General features: G+C 38.4%; 1 protein-coding gene across 1 annotated transcript; it reads left to right on the top strand.

The window, feature by feature from the left end:
• The first annotated feature begins 554 nt into the window (after nt 1-554).
• On the top strand, nt 555-21,711 carry SAMD9 (sterile alpha motif domain containing 9). The gene is given in 6 exon segments (NM_001205781.4): nt 555-818; nt 6,477-6,717; nt 14,566-15,625; nt 15,627-17,700; nt 17,703-18,482; nt 18,485-21,711. Coding segments are annotated over 4 exon segments (4,740 nt in total). The 5' UTR covers nt 555-818; nt 6,477-6,717; nt 14,566-14,573; the 3' UTR covers nt 19,319-21,711.
• Nucleotides 21,712-21,924: the final 213 nt, after the last annotated feature.

The following is a 21,924-nucleotide window of genomic DNA, read 5'->3' as shown; positions in this document are numbered from 1 at the left end:
TACCCTGGTCCGCTCTGCAGAACTAACCTGGAGGACTTTGGCATTCATGTGAACATGAACGTGCTGAGTCGCTTATTCACGTCCAGCTCTTTGCGACTCCATGGACTGTAACTGACCAGGCTCTTCTGTCCATGAGCTTCTCCAGGCAAGAATACTGGAGTGGGCTGCCATTTCCTCCTCCAAGGGATCTTCTCCGCTTAGGGATCGAACCACATCTCTTGTCTCCTGCTTTGTAGGTGGGTTCTTTACCACTAGTACCACCTGGGAAGTCCCTAGGAGCTCCAAAAAGGCCATGGAAGCCACTCCTTTACATTCTCTTTGGGAAAACAGAGACAGGTGGATAGTGCACCCAAGAAAACCAGTGAAATGCCAGCTTAAAGTCCTACTCAAGCTCTGGGCTCTTGGCAGCCCTCAAAAGTCTCAAGCAAAGAGTAGATTTTAACCTTTGAATTCTAACCACACACACCAGAAAGGTGGATGAGTAATGGTTTACTGAAGGACTCCTTTCAGAGAGAGAAAAAAGTCACGGTAACTGCAGATCTCAAGAAACGAAACTGAAATCAAATCTGCAGACTTCCTTCTCCCCACCTTCCAGTTTCGGCACACCCATACTGAGAAATACTGCCATTTCTGAGCCAATTAGAGCTCAGACTGAAGTGGAAGCAGAGGAGAAAAGTGCAAAAAAACCTGACTAGAAAAAAAAAGTATTTTTCTGTAACCTAGCAGTAAGAAGAAAACACAGACATTTGAATGCCTCTACACCGAAATACATGTTTTTCCTGTCATTTATGTAGAAGAACTTTGCAAGAAAAATCTAGGTGAGTACAATATCTATTGGGCTTATTAACAGTATTATTACTATCTATAGCATCATTTTATTGAGTAGGAAGGAATCTACCTCTCAATTAGAAAATTGAAATATATTCCAAAAAATAATATTTTAAGCCTAATTTTTTTTTAGCCTAGACTGTTCACTGTTGTGACACTGTGTGCTTTATATTAATTGAAAAGGAGTCACAACATTCCATAAAAGATGCAGTTGAAAACTAAAGGCACTTTTCCTTTAGAGGTATTTTTATTGATTAACTCCCCCATGGCATTAGCAGCATCTTCAAAAAGAACATATAATGAAATTTTAAAATGTACTTTCTACAAATCTACTCTAAGGAGTTGCCAGAAAATAAAACTCCCTGATAAATCTTCAGATATTAGTGTCAGATGATATGTATTATAAACAGACAGAGACAGAAATAGTGCTCGAGTTGTAGACAGACTACAGGAAGACAAACTACTTGAAATTATAACAGCCTTCCTCTTTCCCGATAGAAATCTTGGGTTCATGTCTGATTTTCTCCAAAGTAAGGAACAAGGTAGTACCAGAGGGTGAGGGAAATACAGTTCTGATTAAAACCCTACTCTTCAATTTCCTTTTCCTTTAGAAAAACGAACCAGCCCTAAAGTTAACCCTACAGCTGATAAATATATATGTGTTTGATCAATCAACTAACAATCAATTAACAAGTTCCTTTTTTAAATACTAGTTGCTAAAAAGCTCAGAACCAAATTTTAGGGACAGTTTTAGTAAAGTATATAGAATTGAAAAATTATTTTTGCAAATTTCATCTGCATATGCAACGGGAAAATCATGTATTTCGGTGTAGGAAACATTCAAATGTCTGTGTTTTCTTCTTCCTACTTACTATATTAGAGAAAAATACTTCAGGGTCTTTTATGGTTCCATACAAATTTTAGAACTATTTGTTCTAGCTCTGTGAAAAATGCCTTTGCTATTTTGATAGGGATTGCATTGAATCTGTCGATTGCCTTGGGTCGTATGGCCATTTTAACAACATAAATTCTTCCAGCACATGGACACGCTCTATCTCTCCATCCGTTTTGTTGGATCAGTGTCACATGGTTCCCAGAGTACAGGTCTTTTACCTCCTTAGATTTATTCCTACCCATTTATTATTTTTGATGCAAGTATAAATGCGATTGTTTTATTTCTCTTCTGATAGTCTGTTGTTAATATATAGAAACACAACAGATTTCCGTATATTAATTTTACATCCTGCAATTTTACTGAATTCATTTATTAGTTCTAATAGTTTTTTTGGTGGCATTTTAGTATTGGAGAAGGCAATGGCACCCCACTCCAGCACTCTTGCCTGGAAAATCCCATGGACGGAGGAGCCTGGTGGGCTGCAGTCCATGGGGTTGCTAAGAGTTGGACACGACTGAGCGACTTCACTTTCACTTCTCACTTTCCTGCATTGGAGAAGGAAATGGCAACCCACTCCAGTGTTCTTGCCTGGAGAATCCCAGGGACGGGGGAGCCTGGTGGGCTGCCGTCTATGGGGTCGCACAGAGTCGGACACGACTGAGGTGACTTAGCAGCCGCAGCAGCAGCAGCATACATAGTGTTATGTTATCTTCTATACATAGTGTTGTTATCTTCTATACATAGTGTTACGTGGGTAGAATTCCAAGGACAGTCTTACTTCTTCATATCCAGTTTGGATGACTTTTGTTTCTTTTTCTTGTTTAATTGCCGTCACTAGTATTTCCAATGCTATGTTAAATAAAAGTAGCAAGAGTAGGCATCCTTGTCTTATTCCTGATCTTAGAGGGAATGCTTTCTAGTGACTCTGACAAAAGAATCCACCTACAATGTAGGAGACCCAGGTTCGATCCTTGGGTCAGGAAGATGCCCTGGAAAAGGGAATGGCTACCCACTCCAGTATTCTTGCCTGGAGAATTCCACGGACAGAGGACCCTGGCAGGCTACAGTCCATGGAGTTGCAAAGAGTCAGACATGACTGAGCGACTAACACTTTGTTTTCATGTTGGGTGTATCTATATTTTCAATTGTTACCTCTTCTTGTTGTATTGATTTATCTTTATGCACTGTTCTTTATTTCTTGTCATTTGTTATAGTCTTTCTTTTAAAGTATATTTTATCTGATAAAAGTATTGCTACTCCAGCTTTTCTTGTTTCAATTTGTGCAGAATATGGTTTTCCTTCCCCTCACTTTCAGTTTTTCCATCCCCTTCCCCACTCCAGCACCTGGTAACCTCTGTTGTCTGAGTTCAACTTTGAAGGGGAAGTGGTTGTTTTCTTAGATTCCACATATAAGTGAGCTCATACAGTAATTGTCTTTCTCTTTCTGTCTTATTTCGCTTAGCATAATGTCCTTCAGTTTCATCTATATTGTCACAAATAGAAGGATTTCCTTCTTTCTCATAGCTATTGTAAATATGTTTATTTGCTACAGTGCATGTGGGCGTGCAACTGTCCCTTCAAAATATTTATTTCATTTCTTTCTGACATATAGTCAGAAGTGAGATTGCTGGATCACAGAGTAATTCTGTTTTTAATTTTTTGAGGAATCTCCATACTGTTTTCCATAATGGCTGTACCAGTTTACATCGCCACTAGCAATGTACAAGTGTTTTCTTCACATCCTCACCAGCTCTCGCTATCAGTTTTGTTTTGAATAATAGCCATCTAATAAGTGTGACGGGGTTACCTCATTGTGATTTTGATTTCCCTGATGATTAGTGATGTTAAACACTTTTTTCCTGTATCTGTTGGCCATTTGCGTGTCTTCGTTTGAGAAATGTCTGTTTGGGTTCTTAGTTTATTTTGCAAATTAGATTGTTTGTTTTCTTGCTATTGAGTAGTTTGAGCTCCTTATGTATTTTGGAGGAGAAGGGGGCGACAGAGAATGAGATGGTTGGATGACATCACCGACTCAATGGACATGAGTTTGAGCAAACTCCAGGAGTTGGTGAAGGACAGGGAAGCCTGAAGTGCTGCAGTCCATGGAATCGCAAAGAGCTGGACATGACTGAGCGACTGAACTGAACTGAAGAGATAGGGTTTGCCAGTATTTTCTCTCATTCCATAGGGGCCTTTTCCTTCTGTGCATTGTTCCTTTTGCTGTGCAGAAGTTTTTAGTTTGCAGTCCATTTGTCTGTGTCCGCTTCTATTGTTTGTGTTTTTGGGGTCATATCCAAAGCTTGTTGCTCAGACTGATGTCAAGAAGATTTGCCTCTATTTTCATCTATAGTTTTTTGGTTTCAGGTCTTAGAGTTAAGTCTTTAAGCAATTTGTGTTTTCTACTCAAGATCACTTTTTCATGGGTCTTTTGTAGTTCCATATGAATTTTAGGCTTTTTTTTTCTTTTTGTGAAAAATTTCATTGGAAATTTTATAACTATTGCATTGAATCTCTAATTGATTTGGGTAGTATAAACATTTTAATAATATTCTTCTAATTCGTAACACAGGATACCTTTCCATTTATTTGTGTCTTCTTCAGTTTCTTTCATCAGTGTTTCACAGTGTTCAGTGTATGGATCTTTCACCTCCTTATTTAAATGTATCCCTGAGTAATTTTTGTGCTACTGTAAGTGAGCTCATTTTAATTTTTTTCAGATAGTTTATAGTTAGTGTTAGTGTATAGAAATGTAGCTTTTTAATACTGATTTTGTATCCTGTACCTTTTCCTAATTTTTTTTTTTTTGTTGTTGTTCTAAAGGCTTTCTCTTTTTTTTTGGTGGTAGCTTCTAAGGTTTTACTTACTCCTTGGAAGGAAAGTTATGACCAACCTAGACAGCATATTGAAAAGCAGAGACACTACTTTGCCAACAAAGGTCTGTGTAGTCAAGGCTATGGTTTTTCCAGTGGTCATGTATGGATGTGAGAGTTGGACTGTGAAGAAAGCTGAGCACCAAAGAATTGATGCTTTTGAACTGTGGTGTTGGAGAAGACTCTTGAGAGTCCCTTGGACTGCAAGGAGATCCAACCAGTCAATTCTGAAGGAGATCAGTCCTGAGTGTTCTTTGGAAGGAACGATGCTAAAGCTGAAACTGCAGTACTTTGGCCACCTCATGCGAAGAGTTGACTCATTGGAAAAGACTCTGATGCTGGGAGGGATTGGGGGCAGGAGGAGAAGGGGACGACAGAGGATGAGATGGCTGGACGCCATCACTGACTCCATGGATGTGAGTCTGAGTGAACTCCAGGAGTTGGGGATGGACAGGGAGGCCTGGCATGCTGCGATTCATGGGGTCGCAAAGAGTCGGACATGACTGAGTGACTGAACTGAACTGAAGGTTTTATGGGCTTCCCTGGAGGCTTAGATGGTAAAGAATCCGTCTCCAATGCAGGAGACCTGGGTCCAATCACTGGGTTAGGAAGACCCCCTAGAGGAGAGCATGGCAACCCACTCCATTATTCTTGCTTGAAGAATGCCCACAGACAAAGGAGTCTGGCGGCTTATAGTCCATGGGGTCTCAAAGAGTCACAGCTGAGCAGCTCAGCACACACACGAGGTTTTCTGTGTATAATATCTTTGCAAACAGAAACAATTTTGCTGCTTCCTTTTCCTGTTTGGAGGCCTTTATTTATTTTTCTGCTAATTGCTCTGGCTAGGACTTTTAGTTTTATATAGAAGGAAAGTGCTGGGAGTGGGAATTCTTGTCTTGATCTTAGAGGAAAAGCATTCAGTTTTTCACTACTGAGTATGATGTTAGCCATGCGCTTGTCATATATGGCCTTTGTTGCATTTAGGTAATAACCCCCAACCCTTCTATACCAAATTTGTTGAATTTTTATCATATAGTACAAGTAAAGAATTTCATCAAATACTCTTTCTGGATCTATTGAGATGATCATATGGTTTTTATCCTTCATTCTTTTAATGTGGTATGTTGCATTTATTGATTTGCATATCTTGAACCATTCTTCCATCCCAGAGATAAATCCCATTTGATTATGGTATATGATCTTTATAATGCTTATAATGTTGAGTTACATTTGTTTGTATTTTGTTGATGATTCTTAACATGTATGTTCATCAGTGATATTGGTCTGTAATTTCCTTTTTCTTGTATTGTCCTTAAGTGGCCTTGGTATCATCATTAGGCTGGCCTCATAAAACGTACTTATAACTGTTCCCTCCTTTTCCGTTTTCTGGAAGAATTTAAGAAGAATTAACATTAATTCTTCTTTAAATATTTGGCAGAATTCACTGGTGAAGCCATGAGGTGTGAGATTTTTCCTTTTTGGTGAGGTTTCAATTACCAGTCCAAACTGCTTACTCATTATTGGTCTGGGAGGTTTCAGTTACTAATTCAAACTCCTTACTCATTGGTCTGTTCAGATTCTTCATTCATGATTCAGTCTTGATGGTTTGTATGTTTCTAAGAATTTATTTGTTTATTCTACATTGTCCAATTTGGGGCATATAAATGTTCACAGTGGTCTCTTAATATTCTCTGCATTTCTGTGATATCAGTTGTAACATCTCTCTTTCATTTGTAACTTTATATATTTGAGTTTTCTCTACTTGTTTCTGAGTCTAGCTCAAGGTTTGTCAATTTTGTTTATGTTACAAAACAATAGCTCTTAGTAGCAAGAGAAGATTGATGGCTCCGTCACTGATTTGGCTGGTTCTTTTCTCTTTGCAGTGTTATTTCCTTCATGCCCTGCTGCTTTGAGATACAAACTATTTTTAAGAAACTTGGTATTGACGCAAAGATCTTCTTTTGAATACAGTGGAGTAGAAGGACCCTAAGCTCACCTCCTGAACACACCCAAATCACCATCTGAAGAACTATCTGCAGAACAACTGTCATTGAAAAACACTGAAACCTACGAGAGAAGATCCTCTACAACTAAAGATATAACAACTAAAGCCTATCCCCCCAGGTGGGTGACACACAGATAAGAGAATAATTATATTACACAGGTTTTCTCATGGGAGTGAGATTCTGAGCCCCACATCAGTCCTTCCAGTCCAGAGGTCTGGCAGTGGGAAAATATGACTTTTTCCATGGTTCTTCTAGTTTCTATTTCACTTATTCCTTCTCTGATTTTATTATTTCATTCCTTCTGTGAACTTTAGGTTGAGTTTGTCCTTGAGGTATAACATTGGGCTGCTTATTTGCGATCTTTCGTAATGTAGGCCTTTGTCACTATTAACTATTCTCTTAGAACTGTTTGTGCTGCATCTCATAAGTTTTGGTGTGTTGTGTTTCCACTTTTATTTGTCTCGAGATATTTTTTGATATCCCTTTTGACTTATTCTTTGACCAAATGGTTGGTCAGAAGTATGTTATTTAACTTCCACATATTTATGAATTATACAATTTTCCTTCTATTATTGATTTCTAGTTTCATTTCATTGTGGTCAGAAAAGACACTTGATGTGGACTTCAAGCTTCTTAAATTTGTTAAGACTTCTCATGTGAACTAATGTAAGATCTATCCTGGAAAATGTTCCATGTGTACGTTGAAAGAATGTGTATGCTGTTGCTCTTGGATGGAATGTACTGAATATGTCTGTTAGATCCATCTGACCTATGGTGTTGTTTAGGTATGCTGTTTCCTGATAGATATTTTGTCTGAATGATCTATCCATTGTTAAAACTGGGATATTGAAGTCACCTACTATTATTGTATATGTCTATTCCTCCCATTTAGTTTTACTAATACTTGCTTTATTTTTAGGTACACTGAAGTACCTAAATTTTGGTGCATTATATATTATCATCTTGATGAATTGACTGCTTTATCATTATATAGTAACTTTCTTTGTCTCTTTTGACCATTTTGACTTAAAGTCCATCTTGTCTAATTATAACAACTCCTGCCTTCTTCTTGTTGCTATTTGCCTGGAATATGTCTTTCCATCCCTTCACTTTCACTGCATGTATGTCCTTAAGTCTAAAATGAGTCTCTTGAAAAGACAGCATATCACTGTCAGATCTGATTTTTTTTTTAATCCATTCAGACACACTATATCTTTTGATTGGATAATTTAATTCTTTCATATTTAAAAGTAATTATTGATAGGTAAAGAGGTAAAGAATCTCTCCAGGAGATGCAAGAGACATGAATTTGATCCCAGGGTCAGGAAGATCTCCTGGAGCAGGCAATGGTAACCTACTCCAATATTCTTGCCTGGAATATCTCATGGACAGAGGAGCCTAGTGGTCTACAGCCCATGGGGTTGCAAAGAGTCAGACACGACTGAGTGACTGTGCAAACATGCACACAGGATTTGCTGTTGCCGTTCTGTTTGTTGTTTTCTGGCTGTTTTGTAATTCCTTTGTTTCTTCCTTCCTTCCTCTCTTGCTGTCCTCCTGTGTGATTTGATGACTTGTTGTAGAGGTATGCTTTGACCCCTTTCTTTTTATGTTTTGTATATCTGTGCATGCTTGTGTGCTAAGTTCTTCAGTCATGTCCAACTCTGCAACCCTATGGACTGTAGCCTGCCAGGTTCCCCCATCCCTGGGATTCTCCAGGCAAGAGTACTGGAGTGGGTTGCCATGCCCTCCTCCAAGGGATCTTCCTGACCCAGGGACCAAACCCAAGTCTCTTAAGTCTCCTGCATTGGCAGACAGGTTCTTTACCACTAATACCACGTGGGAAGCCCTTTGTATATCTACTATGGGTTTTTTACTTGTAGTAATCATGAAGCTTTACATTATTTATCCTATAGATATAACAGTCTATTTTAAGTTTATAACAACTTCACCCACATACAAAAACTCTACACTTTAACTTCTCCCTCCACATTTTGTGTTATTAATGCCACAGTTTACATCTTTTATTCATATTGTATCCATAAACACATTATTTTACTCACAGTTATTTTTTAGTACTTTTGTCTTTTACTTTTACATCAGAGTTAAAAGTGATTTATCTACCACCATTACAGTACTAGCATGTTCTGGATTTGACTATATTTTCACCATTACAGTAAGTGTCATACTTCCATATTCTTTTCATTCGTCAGCGTATTTTTGTTACAACTCAAAGGCCTCCCTTTAGCATTTCTTGTAAGATAGGTTTAGTGGTGACTAACTCTACAGTTTGTTTGTTTTGGTCTGGGAAAGTCCTTATCTCTCCTTCATTTCTGAAGGACAACTTGAAAGTTTCTTAAGTATTCATGGTTAACGCTTGTCTTTTAGCACTTTGAATATGTCATCCCACTCTCTACTGGCCTGTAAGATTTCTGCTGAGAAATCTGTTGATAGTCTTATGTGGGTTCCCATGTAGGTGGGATTTTTTTTCTCTTGCTGCATTTAAAATTCTTTGTCTTTGATTTTAGTCTTATTATGTGTTTTAGAGAAGATCTTTTTGTATCAGAACTCTTGGGGAAATCTATGAGCTTCAGGAACTTCAATGTCCAAATCTCTACCCCTCCCCCCACCCCCACAAACAATTGGGAAGTTCACAGACATGACTTTTTTTTTTTTAATTTTAATTGGAGGCTAATTACTTTACAATATTGTGGTGGTTTTTGCCATACATTGACATGAATCAGCCATGGATGTACATGTGTCCCCCCTTCTCAAACCCCCCCTCATGTCTCTCTCCCCACTCCATCCCTCCGGGTTGTCCCAGTGCTCTGGCTTTCAGTGCCCTGTTTCATGCATTGAAATTGGACTGGCGATCTATTTCACATATGGTAATATACATGTTTCAATGCTATTTTCTCAAATCATCCCACCCTCAGAGTCCCACAGAGTCCAAAAGTCTGTTCTTTACATCTGTGTCTCTTTTACTGTCTTGCATATAGGGTTGTCATTACCATCTTTCTAAATTCCATATATATGTGTTAATATTCTGTATTGGTGTTTTTCTTTCTGTCTTACTTCACTCTGTGTAGTAGGCTCCAGTTCCATCCACCTCATTAGAACTGACTCAAATGCGTTCTTTTTTATAGTTGAGTAATACTCCATTGTGTATATGTAGCACAAGTTTCTTATCCATTCATCTGCCAGTGGACATCTAGGTTGCTTCCATGTCCTAGCTTATTGTAAACAGTGCTGCAATGAACATTGGGGTACACATGTCTATTTCAATTCTGGTTTCCTCAGTGTGTATGCCCAGCAGTGGGATTGCTGGGTCATATCAGCCATGATTTCATTAAATAAACCTTCTGCCTTTTTCTTCCTCTCTTCTCTTTGGATTCCAACAATGAATGGATTGTTACATTTGATGGTATCCGATAATGCACATAGGCTTTTTTTTCACTTTATCATTCTTTTTTCTTTTTCTTTTTTTTTGCTCTTCTGAATGGAAAATTTCAAATGTATTGTCTTCACAAGTTCACTGATTCTTTTGCTTGGATGAGTCCGCTATTGAAGCTTTCTATTGAATTCTTCAATTTAATCATTGTGTTCTGCAATGCTAGGATTTCTGTTTGTTTTTAATGGTCACTGTTTCTTTGTTGAACCTCTCATTTTGTTCATTCATTGTTTTACTAATTTTGTTTGTCTGTGTTTTATTGTAGTTGACAGGATTTTGTATGAAGATTATTTGAAAGTATTTATCAGGTAGTTCATTGAGTTTCATTTCTTTAGGGTCATTTATTGGAGCTTTATTAGTTTCCTTTGATGGTGTCATGCTTCATTGATTATTCCTAATTCTTGTGGCCTTGCATTATTGTCTACACATTTGAAGAAGTAAGCACCTCTTCCAGTCTTCACAGATTGGGCTTAGGCAGGAAAAGGCCTTCTCCAGTCACCTTGTCCAGAGACTGTAGGTGAATTGTCTGGTAGATTCTGAAGATGAGCTTGATGCTGGCGTCCTCAAGTGGGCAGGCCTGGTGCCCGGGTCAGTGGCTGGGCTAGACTAGTGCTTGGGTTTATAAGGGTGGGCTGGCATTTGGGTCCATGGGGTAACCCTGGCCCCTGAAGTCCTGGTGATGGACTGATGCAAGAGAATTTGGCCTATAGCCTGGGGCCGCTGACACTGGCCTGAAGGTTGGGTCCATGAGGTGCAGCCTGACACTGGGGCTGGCCATGTGCCTAGGTCCTCAGGAGCCAGTCTGGAATCTGGGGCAGGCCAGGAGCCTGACTCCAAAGGAACCAGTCTGGAGTCTGTGTTCATAGAGCCCAGCCCAGCACCTGGGCAAACAGAGAGCCTAGGTTCATAGGAGCGGGCCCAGTCCTGGAGTAAGGCAGGAACCTGATTCTGCAGGAGACTACCTTGAGCCTGGGGTCTCCGGTAACCTTCTTGTTACTAGGGTGAGGCAGGAGTCTTGGTTCACTGAAGCTCACCTCAAGGCTGGGTTTGCAGAGGCTTAGCTAGTAGGGTACTACCAGCTTCACAAACTGAATTGAGAAGAATTCCCTCTTTTACTGTGTTCTAGAAGAGATTATATAAAATCAGTGTTAATTCTTTAAATGTTTGGTAGAATTCTTCAGTAAATCTATATAGACCTGGAAATTTTTCTTTGTAGGGAGATCTTTAAAATTAAAAATCTAGCTTCCTTTTAAGTTATGGGACCATTCAAATAATCTGTTTCATATTAAATGGACTACAGAAGTTTGTTTTTTGAGGAATTGTTCCATTTCATTTGAGTTGTCAAATTTGTATGTGTGACGGAAACTTGATATAACTTTTTTATTGGTTTCTGTAGATGTTACATTATGTATACATAACTTATGATAGTTCAATAGTGGGTTTTTTTTCCCAGTTTGAGTGAAGCATAGAAATCTTCGTATCCCCTAACCCTGTCATGTATAATGATCTTAAATATTTTCACTAAATACATTTAGAACCATATCAGACAGTGGTTTAAAAATCAAACATAAGTTTTAAAAACCAAAGAGAAGTCTATTATATTTACTAGCTTTTTTGCTTACTATGTTCTTTTCTCCTTCCTAATATACCAAGGTTCCTTCTCGTATTATTTTCTGTTTAGAGAACTTCCTTCACCATTCTCTTAAGGTAGGTTGTGTAGGTTGCATCTTTTCATATTCCCACCAGTAGTGCACAAAGTTTCCTTTAATTTCTCCACCTTGTCCTCACTAATTCATGTTATTTTCTGGAGGTTTTTAATAGTCATCATAATAGGGTTGCACAGAGTCGGACACGACTGAAGCAACTTAGCAACAGCAGCAGCAGCATCATAATAGATGTGAAATGATACAGTATTGTGTTTTAGGTTCGTATTTCTCTAATGATGCTAAAGCTGAAACTCCAGTACTTTGGCCAACTCACGTGAAGAGTTGACTCATTGGCAAAGACTCTGATGCTGGGAGGGATTGGGGGCAGGAGGAGAAAGGGACGACAGAGGATGAGATGGTTGGATGGCATCACTGACTCAATGGACATGAGTTTGAGTGAACTCCAGGAGTTGGTGATGGACAGAGAGGCCTGGCATGCTGCGATTCATGGGATTCATTACTGAGTGACTGAACTGAACTGAAATGAAATGAACGATTAGTGATGTTGAACATCTTTTCATGTGCTTGTTGGTCATTTGTATATCATCTTTGGAGAAATGTTTCAGTCTTTTGCTCACTTTTAATTGGGTTATTTGTTTTGTTGTTGTTGAGTTGTAGGAGATTTTTTTTAACGTATTCTAGATTAACCCCTCATCAGCTCTATGCTTTACAAATATTTTCTCCCACTCCATAAGTCACTTTTTCATTCTGTTCATTGTGTCCTTCGATGCATAGTTTTTGAGTTTGATATAGTCCCACAAAAGGGCTTACTTTAAAAATTAGTGCACTTAAAACAATTTCCCACCTCTTCTCTTTCTCTCTTTCCCCAGCTTATTTTAAATTTGAGCTACTCAGTATCTGCAGGCCAAATTACTGAAAGAAATTTCACCTAATTAACCTTTTTTACAAGGCATTACATCTCTGTGGTTTCTGGTTGTCATAATATTGTAAGAATTTCCATCAATTGTGCATATCTTTGGCGGGTTTTGTGTTGATATAGCAAAAGATAAGGTGTATCTTTTATTCACTGAATACAAATACAGGAATTGCTAACCAGAGAATAATATCTTTAACCTTGGGCCATTGGTCTGGCAGCTTTATGTCTGGAAGGGAAAGTAAATACTAACCTGAGTTTGTATCTGCCTCTTGTAGGCAATATGCCTGTGTACTAATTATTTCATGGAAGTGTACCTATATAGTCTATTTTCCACTATCCCCCAGACTTTTCTTCTTTGTTGATTTGATTCTCCCATAGTGATTTTATAGGAATGGCTCACATTTTTGGAGCCATTTTTGGATTGTACTTAAAGCTGACTATTTAAGCTGTACTTAAAGCTCACATTTTTGAGCCCTTTGGGGTTGTACTTAAAGCTAACTACTATTGCCTAATTGTTTTTCCCCTAAGCATTGCTATATTTCTGTAACCCGGATTGCCAATGGTTTTCCAAATAGCAGCTTGCCATTTGTATACTGAATAGTAATGCCACTTAATAGTAATGCCATTTGCTACTGCCCAGGAATCAGCTATTACCAACTATTATGTGAAAATTTACATGAATGTAATAGTAACCTCTAAATTCACTGCCCAGCAAGCTATCCCAGAAGTCATGAAACTGAATGGCTCACAGATCAATCTAAGGTGTTTGAGGCACATCTTTATTAAATCAATTAAATACACAACAAAAAGCAGGGGGGAAGAGATGGGTAACACACTTGGGATACGATATAAGAAGAGTGGAAGGGTCTTATGACCTGAGTTATACAAGTTCATATATCCTCTCTCTCCCTCTCTGCAGTGTCAGCATTCTCCACTGTGTGGTTCTGAGAATGAAAGTTAAGGTCTTTCCAAGGGAAATCAACAAATACAAGATACCTTGTCAGTGACATCCACTTGCACCAATCAGAGAGCTGCAGAGGGGCATGTACGCCTGACTGCAGCTCTAACTCATCAACCAGCCTGATAAACCACTCAGGATTTTGTTTATGTTTCTTAATTACAGGACACAAAAGATCAGAATGGGTGTCAACAGTAGGTGACCCAATTAAAATTTTAAACATATAAAGTGCTTCATGAATATTTAATACCTATTTGGCCCTTCAGTCTCTTCCTAACTATGTTTAACACTCACATGGGCTGCCGTCTGTGGGTCGGACAGAGTCGGACATGCCTAAAGCAACTTAGCAGCAGCAGCAGCTCTATTTACTTTATCTATGTCTATTATAACATGTTTCACAAACTACTTGCTTCTATATCTTGCTTCATAAATGCTTCTCATTTTACATGTCCATCTCTCTTTAGTTTTATATAGCCTTTTTTGTTTCTCTTATTTCCTACAGCAGAACTGAATATTTATAAACAATAGAGCTAACACGCATTATAGAAAATAACCATTAAGGAGGATGAAACTTCTCTCTCTCTCTCTCTCTCTCTCTCTCTTCTCTTTATATATATACACACACACACACACACACACACACACATATATATACACATATATATGTGTGTGTATGTATATATGTATCCCCAAGATGCAGTTAATGAATAAAGCAAGGCAAAGAGAATTGTGCATGGTATGTTGCCATTTGAATGGAAAAAAGTGCTCACGCATTTCTATTTGGTAGTATTTCTCTGGAAGGATATAGAAGAAACTGATAATGGTAATTTCCTCTCAATAGGGTCATTAGAGGGCATGTATATCCTTTTGCACCATTTTCAATTTTCTAGGACACACACATATTGTCAATTGAAAAACTGATTATTTTTTAAATTTCTTTATAAAATACTAAATAATTTTTCTTTTTCTATACATAGGTATCAGAATGGCAGCACAACTTAACTTACCAGAAAATACAGATGACTGGACAAAAGAGGATGTAAATCAGTGGTTAGAAAGTCATAAAATTGAACAAAAACACAGAGCAATTTTGACTGCACAAGATGTGAGTGGTGCAATCTTGAAGTACTTAACTAAAGATCACCTTGTTGCTATGGGCATAACATTTGGACCAGCTATCCAAATAGAACAGCTCTTCAAAGAGTTGCTGGAGACATCCTCTGGAGATCCTTTCCAGACATGTAAGAGCGGAAAAGGCAGTAAAAGTGTTCCTAAAACACAGCAGAAAGATGGAGGGACTTCAAAACAAAAGAATAAAAAGAAATCAGATAAGGTTAATGACTCTACAGTGAGTACAGTTACTAAAGGTTCTAAGTCACTGAAAAATGAGTTCATGGAAGATGAAATAGATGACACAAAGAAAAAGCAGCCATCCACAGAACCGACATGCATGGCATACCCTTTTGATGAATTCAGTGATCCATATCGTTACAAATTGAATTTTAAACTACAGCCTGAAACAGGACCACTCAATCTCATTGATCCAATACATGAATTCAAAGCCTTCACAAACACAGAAACAGGCACGGAAGAGGATGCTAAAATGAAATTTAGCAATGAGGTGTTCCGATTTGCTTCTGCTTGTATGAACTCACGTACCAATGGCACCATTCATTTTGGAGTCAAGGACAAACCTCATGGAACAATTGTTGGCGTGGAATTTACCACCATCACCAAGGAAGCCCTCATTGACCACTTCAATCTGATGATCCACCAATATTTTGAAGACCATCAGGTCCAAAAAGCAAAGAACTGCATTCGAGAGCCAAGATTTGTAGAAGTTTTACTGCCAAACAGTACTCTATCTGACAGATTTGTTATTGAAGTGGATGTTGTTCCAAAATATTCTGAATGTGAAGTTGATTATTTCCAGATTAAAATGCAAAATTGCAGCAACACAATATGGAAACAAAGTCCAAACTTCTCAGTCTTTGTGCGAGATGGGGCCAGTTCTAAGGACATCATGAAAAGTAATATGGGATTTCAAAGCATTTAAATTAGATTTGAAAAGACTTGCAGAATCTAGGAAAGAGGCAGAAGAGAAATGCAGAGTGAAAACAAATAAAAAAGAAAGCGAGGGGCCAAAGCTTGTTAAATTGTTGACAGGAAATCAGGATTTGTTAGATAATTCATACTACGACTGGTACATTCTTGTAATAAATAAATGCCACCCTACACAAATCAAACACTTAGATTTCCTAAAGGAAATTAAATGGTTTGCTGTGTTGGAGTTTGATCCTGAATCTGTGAGCAAGGGTGTGGTCAAAGCATACAAAGAAACCCGAGTAGTAAATCTTCACTTCCCAAGTTTGTATGTGGAGGGGAAAACCACAACTGAGAAGATTACTAGTCTGAATCTTTATCAACAACTCAGCTGGATTTTCTGCAATGGCCGGTTAGATCTTGACAGTGAAGAGTATAAACCCTTAGATGCAAGTTCCTGGCAAAGAGAAAAAGCATCTGAAGTCAGGAAACTGATTTCATTTCTTACCCAAGAAGACATAATGCCAAGAGGGAAGTTTTTGGTGGTATTTCTATTACTCTCCTCCGTTGATGACCCAAGAGACCCCCTCATTGAGACTTTCTGTGCTTTCTACCAAGATCTCAAAGGAATGGAAAATATATTGTGTATTTGTGTAGATTCACGCATATGTCAGGGATGGAAAGATCTACTTGAAGCAAGATTAACAACACAGCAAGATGAATTATCAAACCAATGTGTTTCTTCTTTAAGTCTTGAAGAGATAAATGGAACTATTCTTAAGCTAAAATCTGTGACTCAATCTTCCAAGAGATTTTTACCATCTATCGGTTCATCTACTGTCCTTCTGAAAAAAGAAGAAGATATCATGACTGCTCTGGAAATTCTCTGTGAAAATGAATGTGAAGATACAATATTAGAGAAAGACAAAAAAAAATTACTTGAATTCAAAGCATTGAAAGAGGAAGATTTTTATCGAGGAGGCAAAGTAACATGGTGGAATTTCTACTTTTCTTCTGAAAACTATTCTTCCCCTTTTGTGAAAAGGGATAAATATGAAAAACTTGAAGAAATGATTCAAAGAGGGGCAGATTCTTCTAAGTCGACATGTGTCAAAATTATTCATCTGTATCATCATCCAGGCTGTGGTGGGACTACGTTGGCTATGCATATTCTCTGGGAACTAAGGAAGAAATTCAGATGTGCTGTGCTAAAAAACAAGACAGTGGATTTTTCTGAAATTGGAGAACAAGTGACTAATTTAATAACCTATGGGACAACAAATAATCAGGAATACTTACCTATATTACTGCTTGTTGATGATTTTGAAGAACAGGATAATGTCTATCTTCTGCAAGCTTCTATTCATACAGCTGTAGCTAATAGGTATATTCGATATGAGAAACCTCTAGTGATCATTCTAAATTGCAGGAGATCACAGAATCCTGAAAAAAGTGCAAAGATCTCAGACAGTATTGCCCTAATACAACAACTGTCTCCCAAAGAACAGAGAGCTTTTGAGCTTAAATTGAAAGAAATTGAAGACCAACATAAAAACTTTCAAGATTTTTATTCCTTCATGATTATGAAAACCAACTTTAATAAAAAGTACATAGAAGATGTGGTCAGGAATATCCTGAAAGAACAAAATATTTCCACCAAGGAAGCAAAGCTTTTTTCCTTTCTGGCCCTTCTTAACTCATATGTGCCAGATACCACCATTTCACTATCACAGTGTGAAAAGTTCCTAGGAATCACAAGCAAGAAAGCTTTCTGGGGAACAGAAAAATTTGAAGACAAAATGGGCACCTACTCTACAATTCTAATAAAAACAGAGGTGGTAGAATGTGGGAACTACTGTGGAGTACGCATTATTCACCCTTTGATTGCCATTCGTTCACTGGAAGAATTGAAGATAAGCTATGACTTGGGTAAGAGTCAAATTACGCTGGACATGCTAACAGAAAATTTGTTCTATGATACTGGAATAGGAAGAAGCAAATTTTTAGAAGATGTGCAAACACTGCTGCTGACAAGACAGCGCAATGAAAATGAAGGTGAAATGGGAACTTGTTCTCCCCGTTCATTGAAGCATTACATAAAGAAGAAGGGAACGTGGCAGTTAAAAATGTATTACGTGGAGGTATTCGTCGGTTCAACCCAAATGCATTCATTTGCCAAGCCTTGACAAGACATTTCTACATTAAAGAGAAGGACTTTGACAGTGCTCTACACTGGGCAAATCAAGCAAAAAAGATAGAACCTGACAATTCTTATATCTCAGATACACTGGGTCAAGTCTTCAAAAGTAAAATAAGATGGTGGATGGACGATAATGAAAGAAACAGGAGCATTTCTGTTGGGGAGCTATCTGATCTTTTGGATTTAGCAGTACAGGCCTCAAATGCATTCAAGGAATCTCAACAGCAAAGTGAGGATAGAGAGTATGAAGGTAAGGAAAGATTTTATCAGAAGTCAAAAAGGCGGTATGATACTTACAATACAGCTGGCTATCTAGGGGAGATAGAAGTTGGGCTCTACACAATCCAGATTCTCCAGTTCATTCCTTTTTTTGACAATAAAAATGAACTGTCTAAAAGAGATATGATCAATTTTATATCAGGAAGTAAAGATATTCCTGGAGAAGCAAACAATGAATTTAAATTAGTCCTCAAGAACTTTATTTCTTACCTAACCAATTTGAGATTTTCTTTGAAAAAGTCCTTTGATTTTTTTGATGAATACTTTGTCCTTCTAAAACCTAGGAACAACATTAAACAAAATGAAGAGGCCAAAACTCGGAGAAAGGTGGCTGGGTATTTTAAGAAGTATGCAGATATATTCGGCCCCTCAGAGAATTACAGAACAAAGATTTTGGTTCAAAGCTTAGTGTACCGCTTCAGGTAGAGCTGTATCGGAGAAGCCTGGAAGTTTTAAAAGCAGACAAGTTTTCTGGACTCTTGGAATATCTTATCAAAGCTCAAGAAGACGCTGTACACACCATGGAAGATATAATGGACAAATATACTTTTCTCTTTGAACAATGCACTGTCAAAATCCTGATAAAGGAAAAGCAAAATTTCATCCTGGCCAACATCATTCTCTACTGTATTAAACCGACCTCCAAAATAGTGAAGCCAATTAAAAAACTGAAAGATCAGCTTCGAGAACTCTTACAACAAACAGGAATGTCGTATCGGTATCCAGAACCTTATTTCCTAGCTTCCCTCTTATTCTGGCCGGAAAACCAACAACTAGATCAAGATTCTAGACTAATGGAAAAGTATGCTTCGTCACTGGAAAATTCTTTTCGGGGACAATATAAGCATATGTATCGTACAAAGCAACCAATTGCCTATTTCTTTCTTGGGAAAGGTAACAGTGTGAACAGACTTGTTCACAAAGGAAAAATTGATCAATGTTTTGAAAAGACAGCTGATATTAATTTCTTGTGGCAGAGTGGAGATGTATGGAAGGAGAAAAAAGTCCAAAAGCTTTTGCTTCGGTTAAAGGGACGAGTTGGAAATAATTGTTTACACATAGAATATGGAATCAATGAAAAAATCACAATACCCATCACACCTGCTTTTCTGGGTCAACTCAGAAGTGGTAGAAGCATAGAAAAAGTGTCTTTTTACCTGGGATTTTCCATTGGAGGCCCACTTGCTTACGACATTGAGATTATTTAAGAGTTTGGCCTTCTCCCTCCAGGAATATGGACAAAATACCACTTAATTTTTTAGACCCAAGATGTATACTTATTTTTTTTTATTGGTGGATAATTGCTTTGCAGTGTTGTGGTGGTCTCTTCTGTGAATCAGTCATAATTATCCCTTCCCTTTTCAGTCTCCCTCTTCCCCGCCCCCACCCATTTTATCCATTTGGTCATCGCAGAGCACCAAACTGGACTCCCTCTATTATACAGCAGTTTCCCCCAGTCTCCTGTTTCACACATGATACTGTATATATGTCATTGCTACTCTCTGTTTGTCCTACCCTCTCCTCCCACCATACTTTAAGTTGGCAAATTTATAGATACAGCCTCTAGTTTTTTGGCCCTGTGCATACAGTACTTATATTTCCTCGTAAGCACATTGTAAGTCCCACATAGATTGTGATGAAAAAGAGATGTGAAAACTATCAAATATCTTCCGTGGTTTGGACACCACCACTGAGGGCAGAATAAGAAGGAGCCGGATGGAATTGGGCTTCCCAGATGGCTCAGTGGTATAGAATCTGCCTGCCAAGCAAGGGACACAAGAGACACGCATTCAATCCCTGGGTCAGGAAGATCCCCTGGAGAAAGAAACAGCAACCCACCCCAATATTCTTGCCTGGGAAATCCCATGGACAGAGGAACCTGGCGGGCTACATCCCATGGGGTCGCAGAAGAGCAGGACACGACTTAATGACTCAACAACACGGAAGGAATGAGAAGCAGTGAATGCACTCATTCAGATGCACAGAAACCCACCATTCCCTCAATTAACAACCAAGGCACGGATTGAGGAAGATTGTCTACTTTCTTCTCAAATGTGAAAATTTTTCAGAATCAAAAGACAGTGGTTATGGTACCAAGACATTACATTATCTGCAAAACCATTTCACAAAAAAGGTGAAAACCTCTCAACAACAACACGTAATCTTACCGGGCAGACTGGGAAGGTACTCTGTACTTGGCACTGAAGGATCTTTCAAAGCAGAGGACCAACCAGTTCTCTGAAGGTTATACCTATAGAAGTATGCAGATCTTACCAAAGTAGATTAGAGAAGCAGGCTTCCTTTTCATGAAGTAGGTGACAATTGAGCAGAAGTGAATTTTGTTTCTATAGCTAAGAAGCTCATAGGCCTCCAAACAAACAAAAATACAGCAAAATTCCAAAGCTAAGGAATAAAAAGGACTCTTGTGAAAAGACTAATGAGTCTCCAATCCAGGGGATCCCATTGTTCTAGCAAGTATACATATAACCAATGCACAACCAATGAGAGGTACTCAAAATGTCATTTTCCCTAATAGAATTATGGCTCTGGGAAATCATCAATGGTTGCTAAAACTGATTTTTTTTAAAAGCTGATAAAGAACTATAATAGATGAGTCAAACTGTCCTAAATTCTGATCAATATTAACATTGCTGAGAGAGAAGCAGAAATTACTGTCCTGGAAGCGCTATAGGAGTGCTCACTGTAACCCGGAGACAGTCTCACCAAATAAATGGACCCGAATCAAATCAAACCTCTGGATCTTACTTTCAATTTAAAGGAAATACAGACATTGGATGTTTTTCTAAGTAATTCTGTGTATGGGATACGGAGATGGATTAAAGAGAGTAGATGGGCATTATAGCTGCAACAAGATTGAACCAGAGTTAACAAGTGCTGTATTATGAGGGCCTGAGAGGTCATCAGACTCTGCTCTTCTCTTTGGACTGTGCTTTTGAAGTTTTCTGTTATAAAATATTTGTAAAACAAATAAGAAATGCTGTCTGTTTTTGCCTCAACAATCCCATTCAATTTTTTTTTTCCCACTGGAGGAGGTTTTTTCCTTTGCCACTGCATGAAATTTCAGCTTCATAACTTATTGGCTCACTCTTGGCATAAAATAGTCCTCTGTTCAAATACAGTCTCAATTTAGAGATGAGAATGTCAAGTCACAATAATTTCTCTGGGGCCACTTCCCATACTGTTCCAGGTTTTGTTCTGCTCTAAGAGAAATAGTCTCGGTTGGAGTCCTCTTACCTTCCCAGGTGATCCTTTTGAACTCAGACCAGCTTAGGCAGGTATGTGAGAAGTACTTATGGATGTTTGTTCTACCGATGGTATAGAGTGCATCTAATGTCCAGTCTTGAGAACAACATGCCCCATACAGTCAAGGGATGCATCAAGCACTCCACATAGTCCTCCTGAAGCCTCCTCCCCACCTCCCAGGCTCAGGATGAGATTCTCATGGTGCTTGGGAGAATTGTCACCAAAAGAACCTCTTCATAAACCCTCTCTTCCTCAATGCCAGCAGTGGACAAACTACAGCTCGTGGGCTGAATCCAGCCTGTCTTTTACTTTTAAATAAAGTTTTATTGGAACACAGCCACATTCACTTGTTTAAATACTGGCTTTGGCTGCTTTTGTGTTGCAACAGAGTTGAATAGTTGCAACAGAGACCATATAGCCCACAAACCTAAAATATTTGCACAGCCATCTGGCTCTTTACAGGAAAATGTTGCCAACCCCTGCTCCATGCTATTAACTCTTTATATCTTTATTGTAGGTCAGTTGTCTAACTGGTTCTTGGACATTTACC

The sequence above is a fragment of the Bos taurus genome, chromosome 4 (assembly GCF_002263795.3).
Source record: "Bos taurus isolate L1 Dominette 01449 registration number 42190680 breed Hereford chromosome 4, ARS-UCD2.0, whole genome shotgun sequence".
Taxonomy (NCBI): domain Eukaryota; kingdom Metazoa; phylum Chordata; class Mammalia; order Artiodactyla; family Bovidae; genus Bos; species Bos taurus.
Note: the sequence above shows the minus strand (reverse complement) of the source record. Positions and strands in the feature narration are given on the sequence as shown.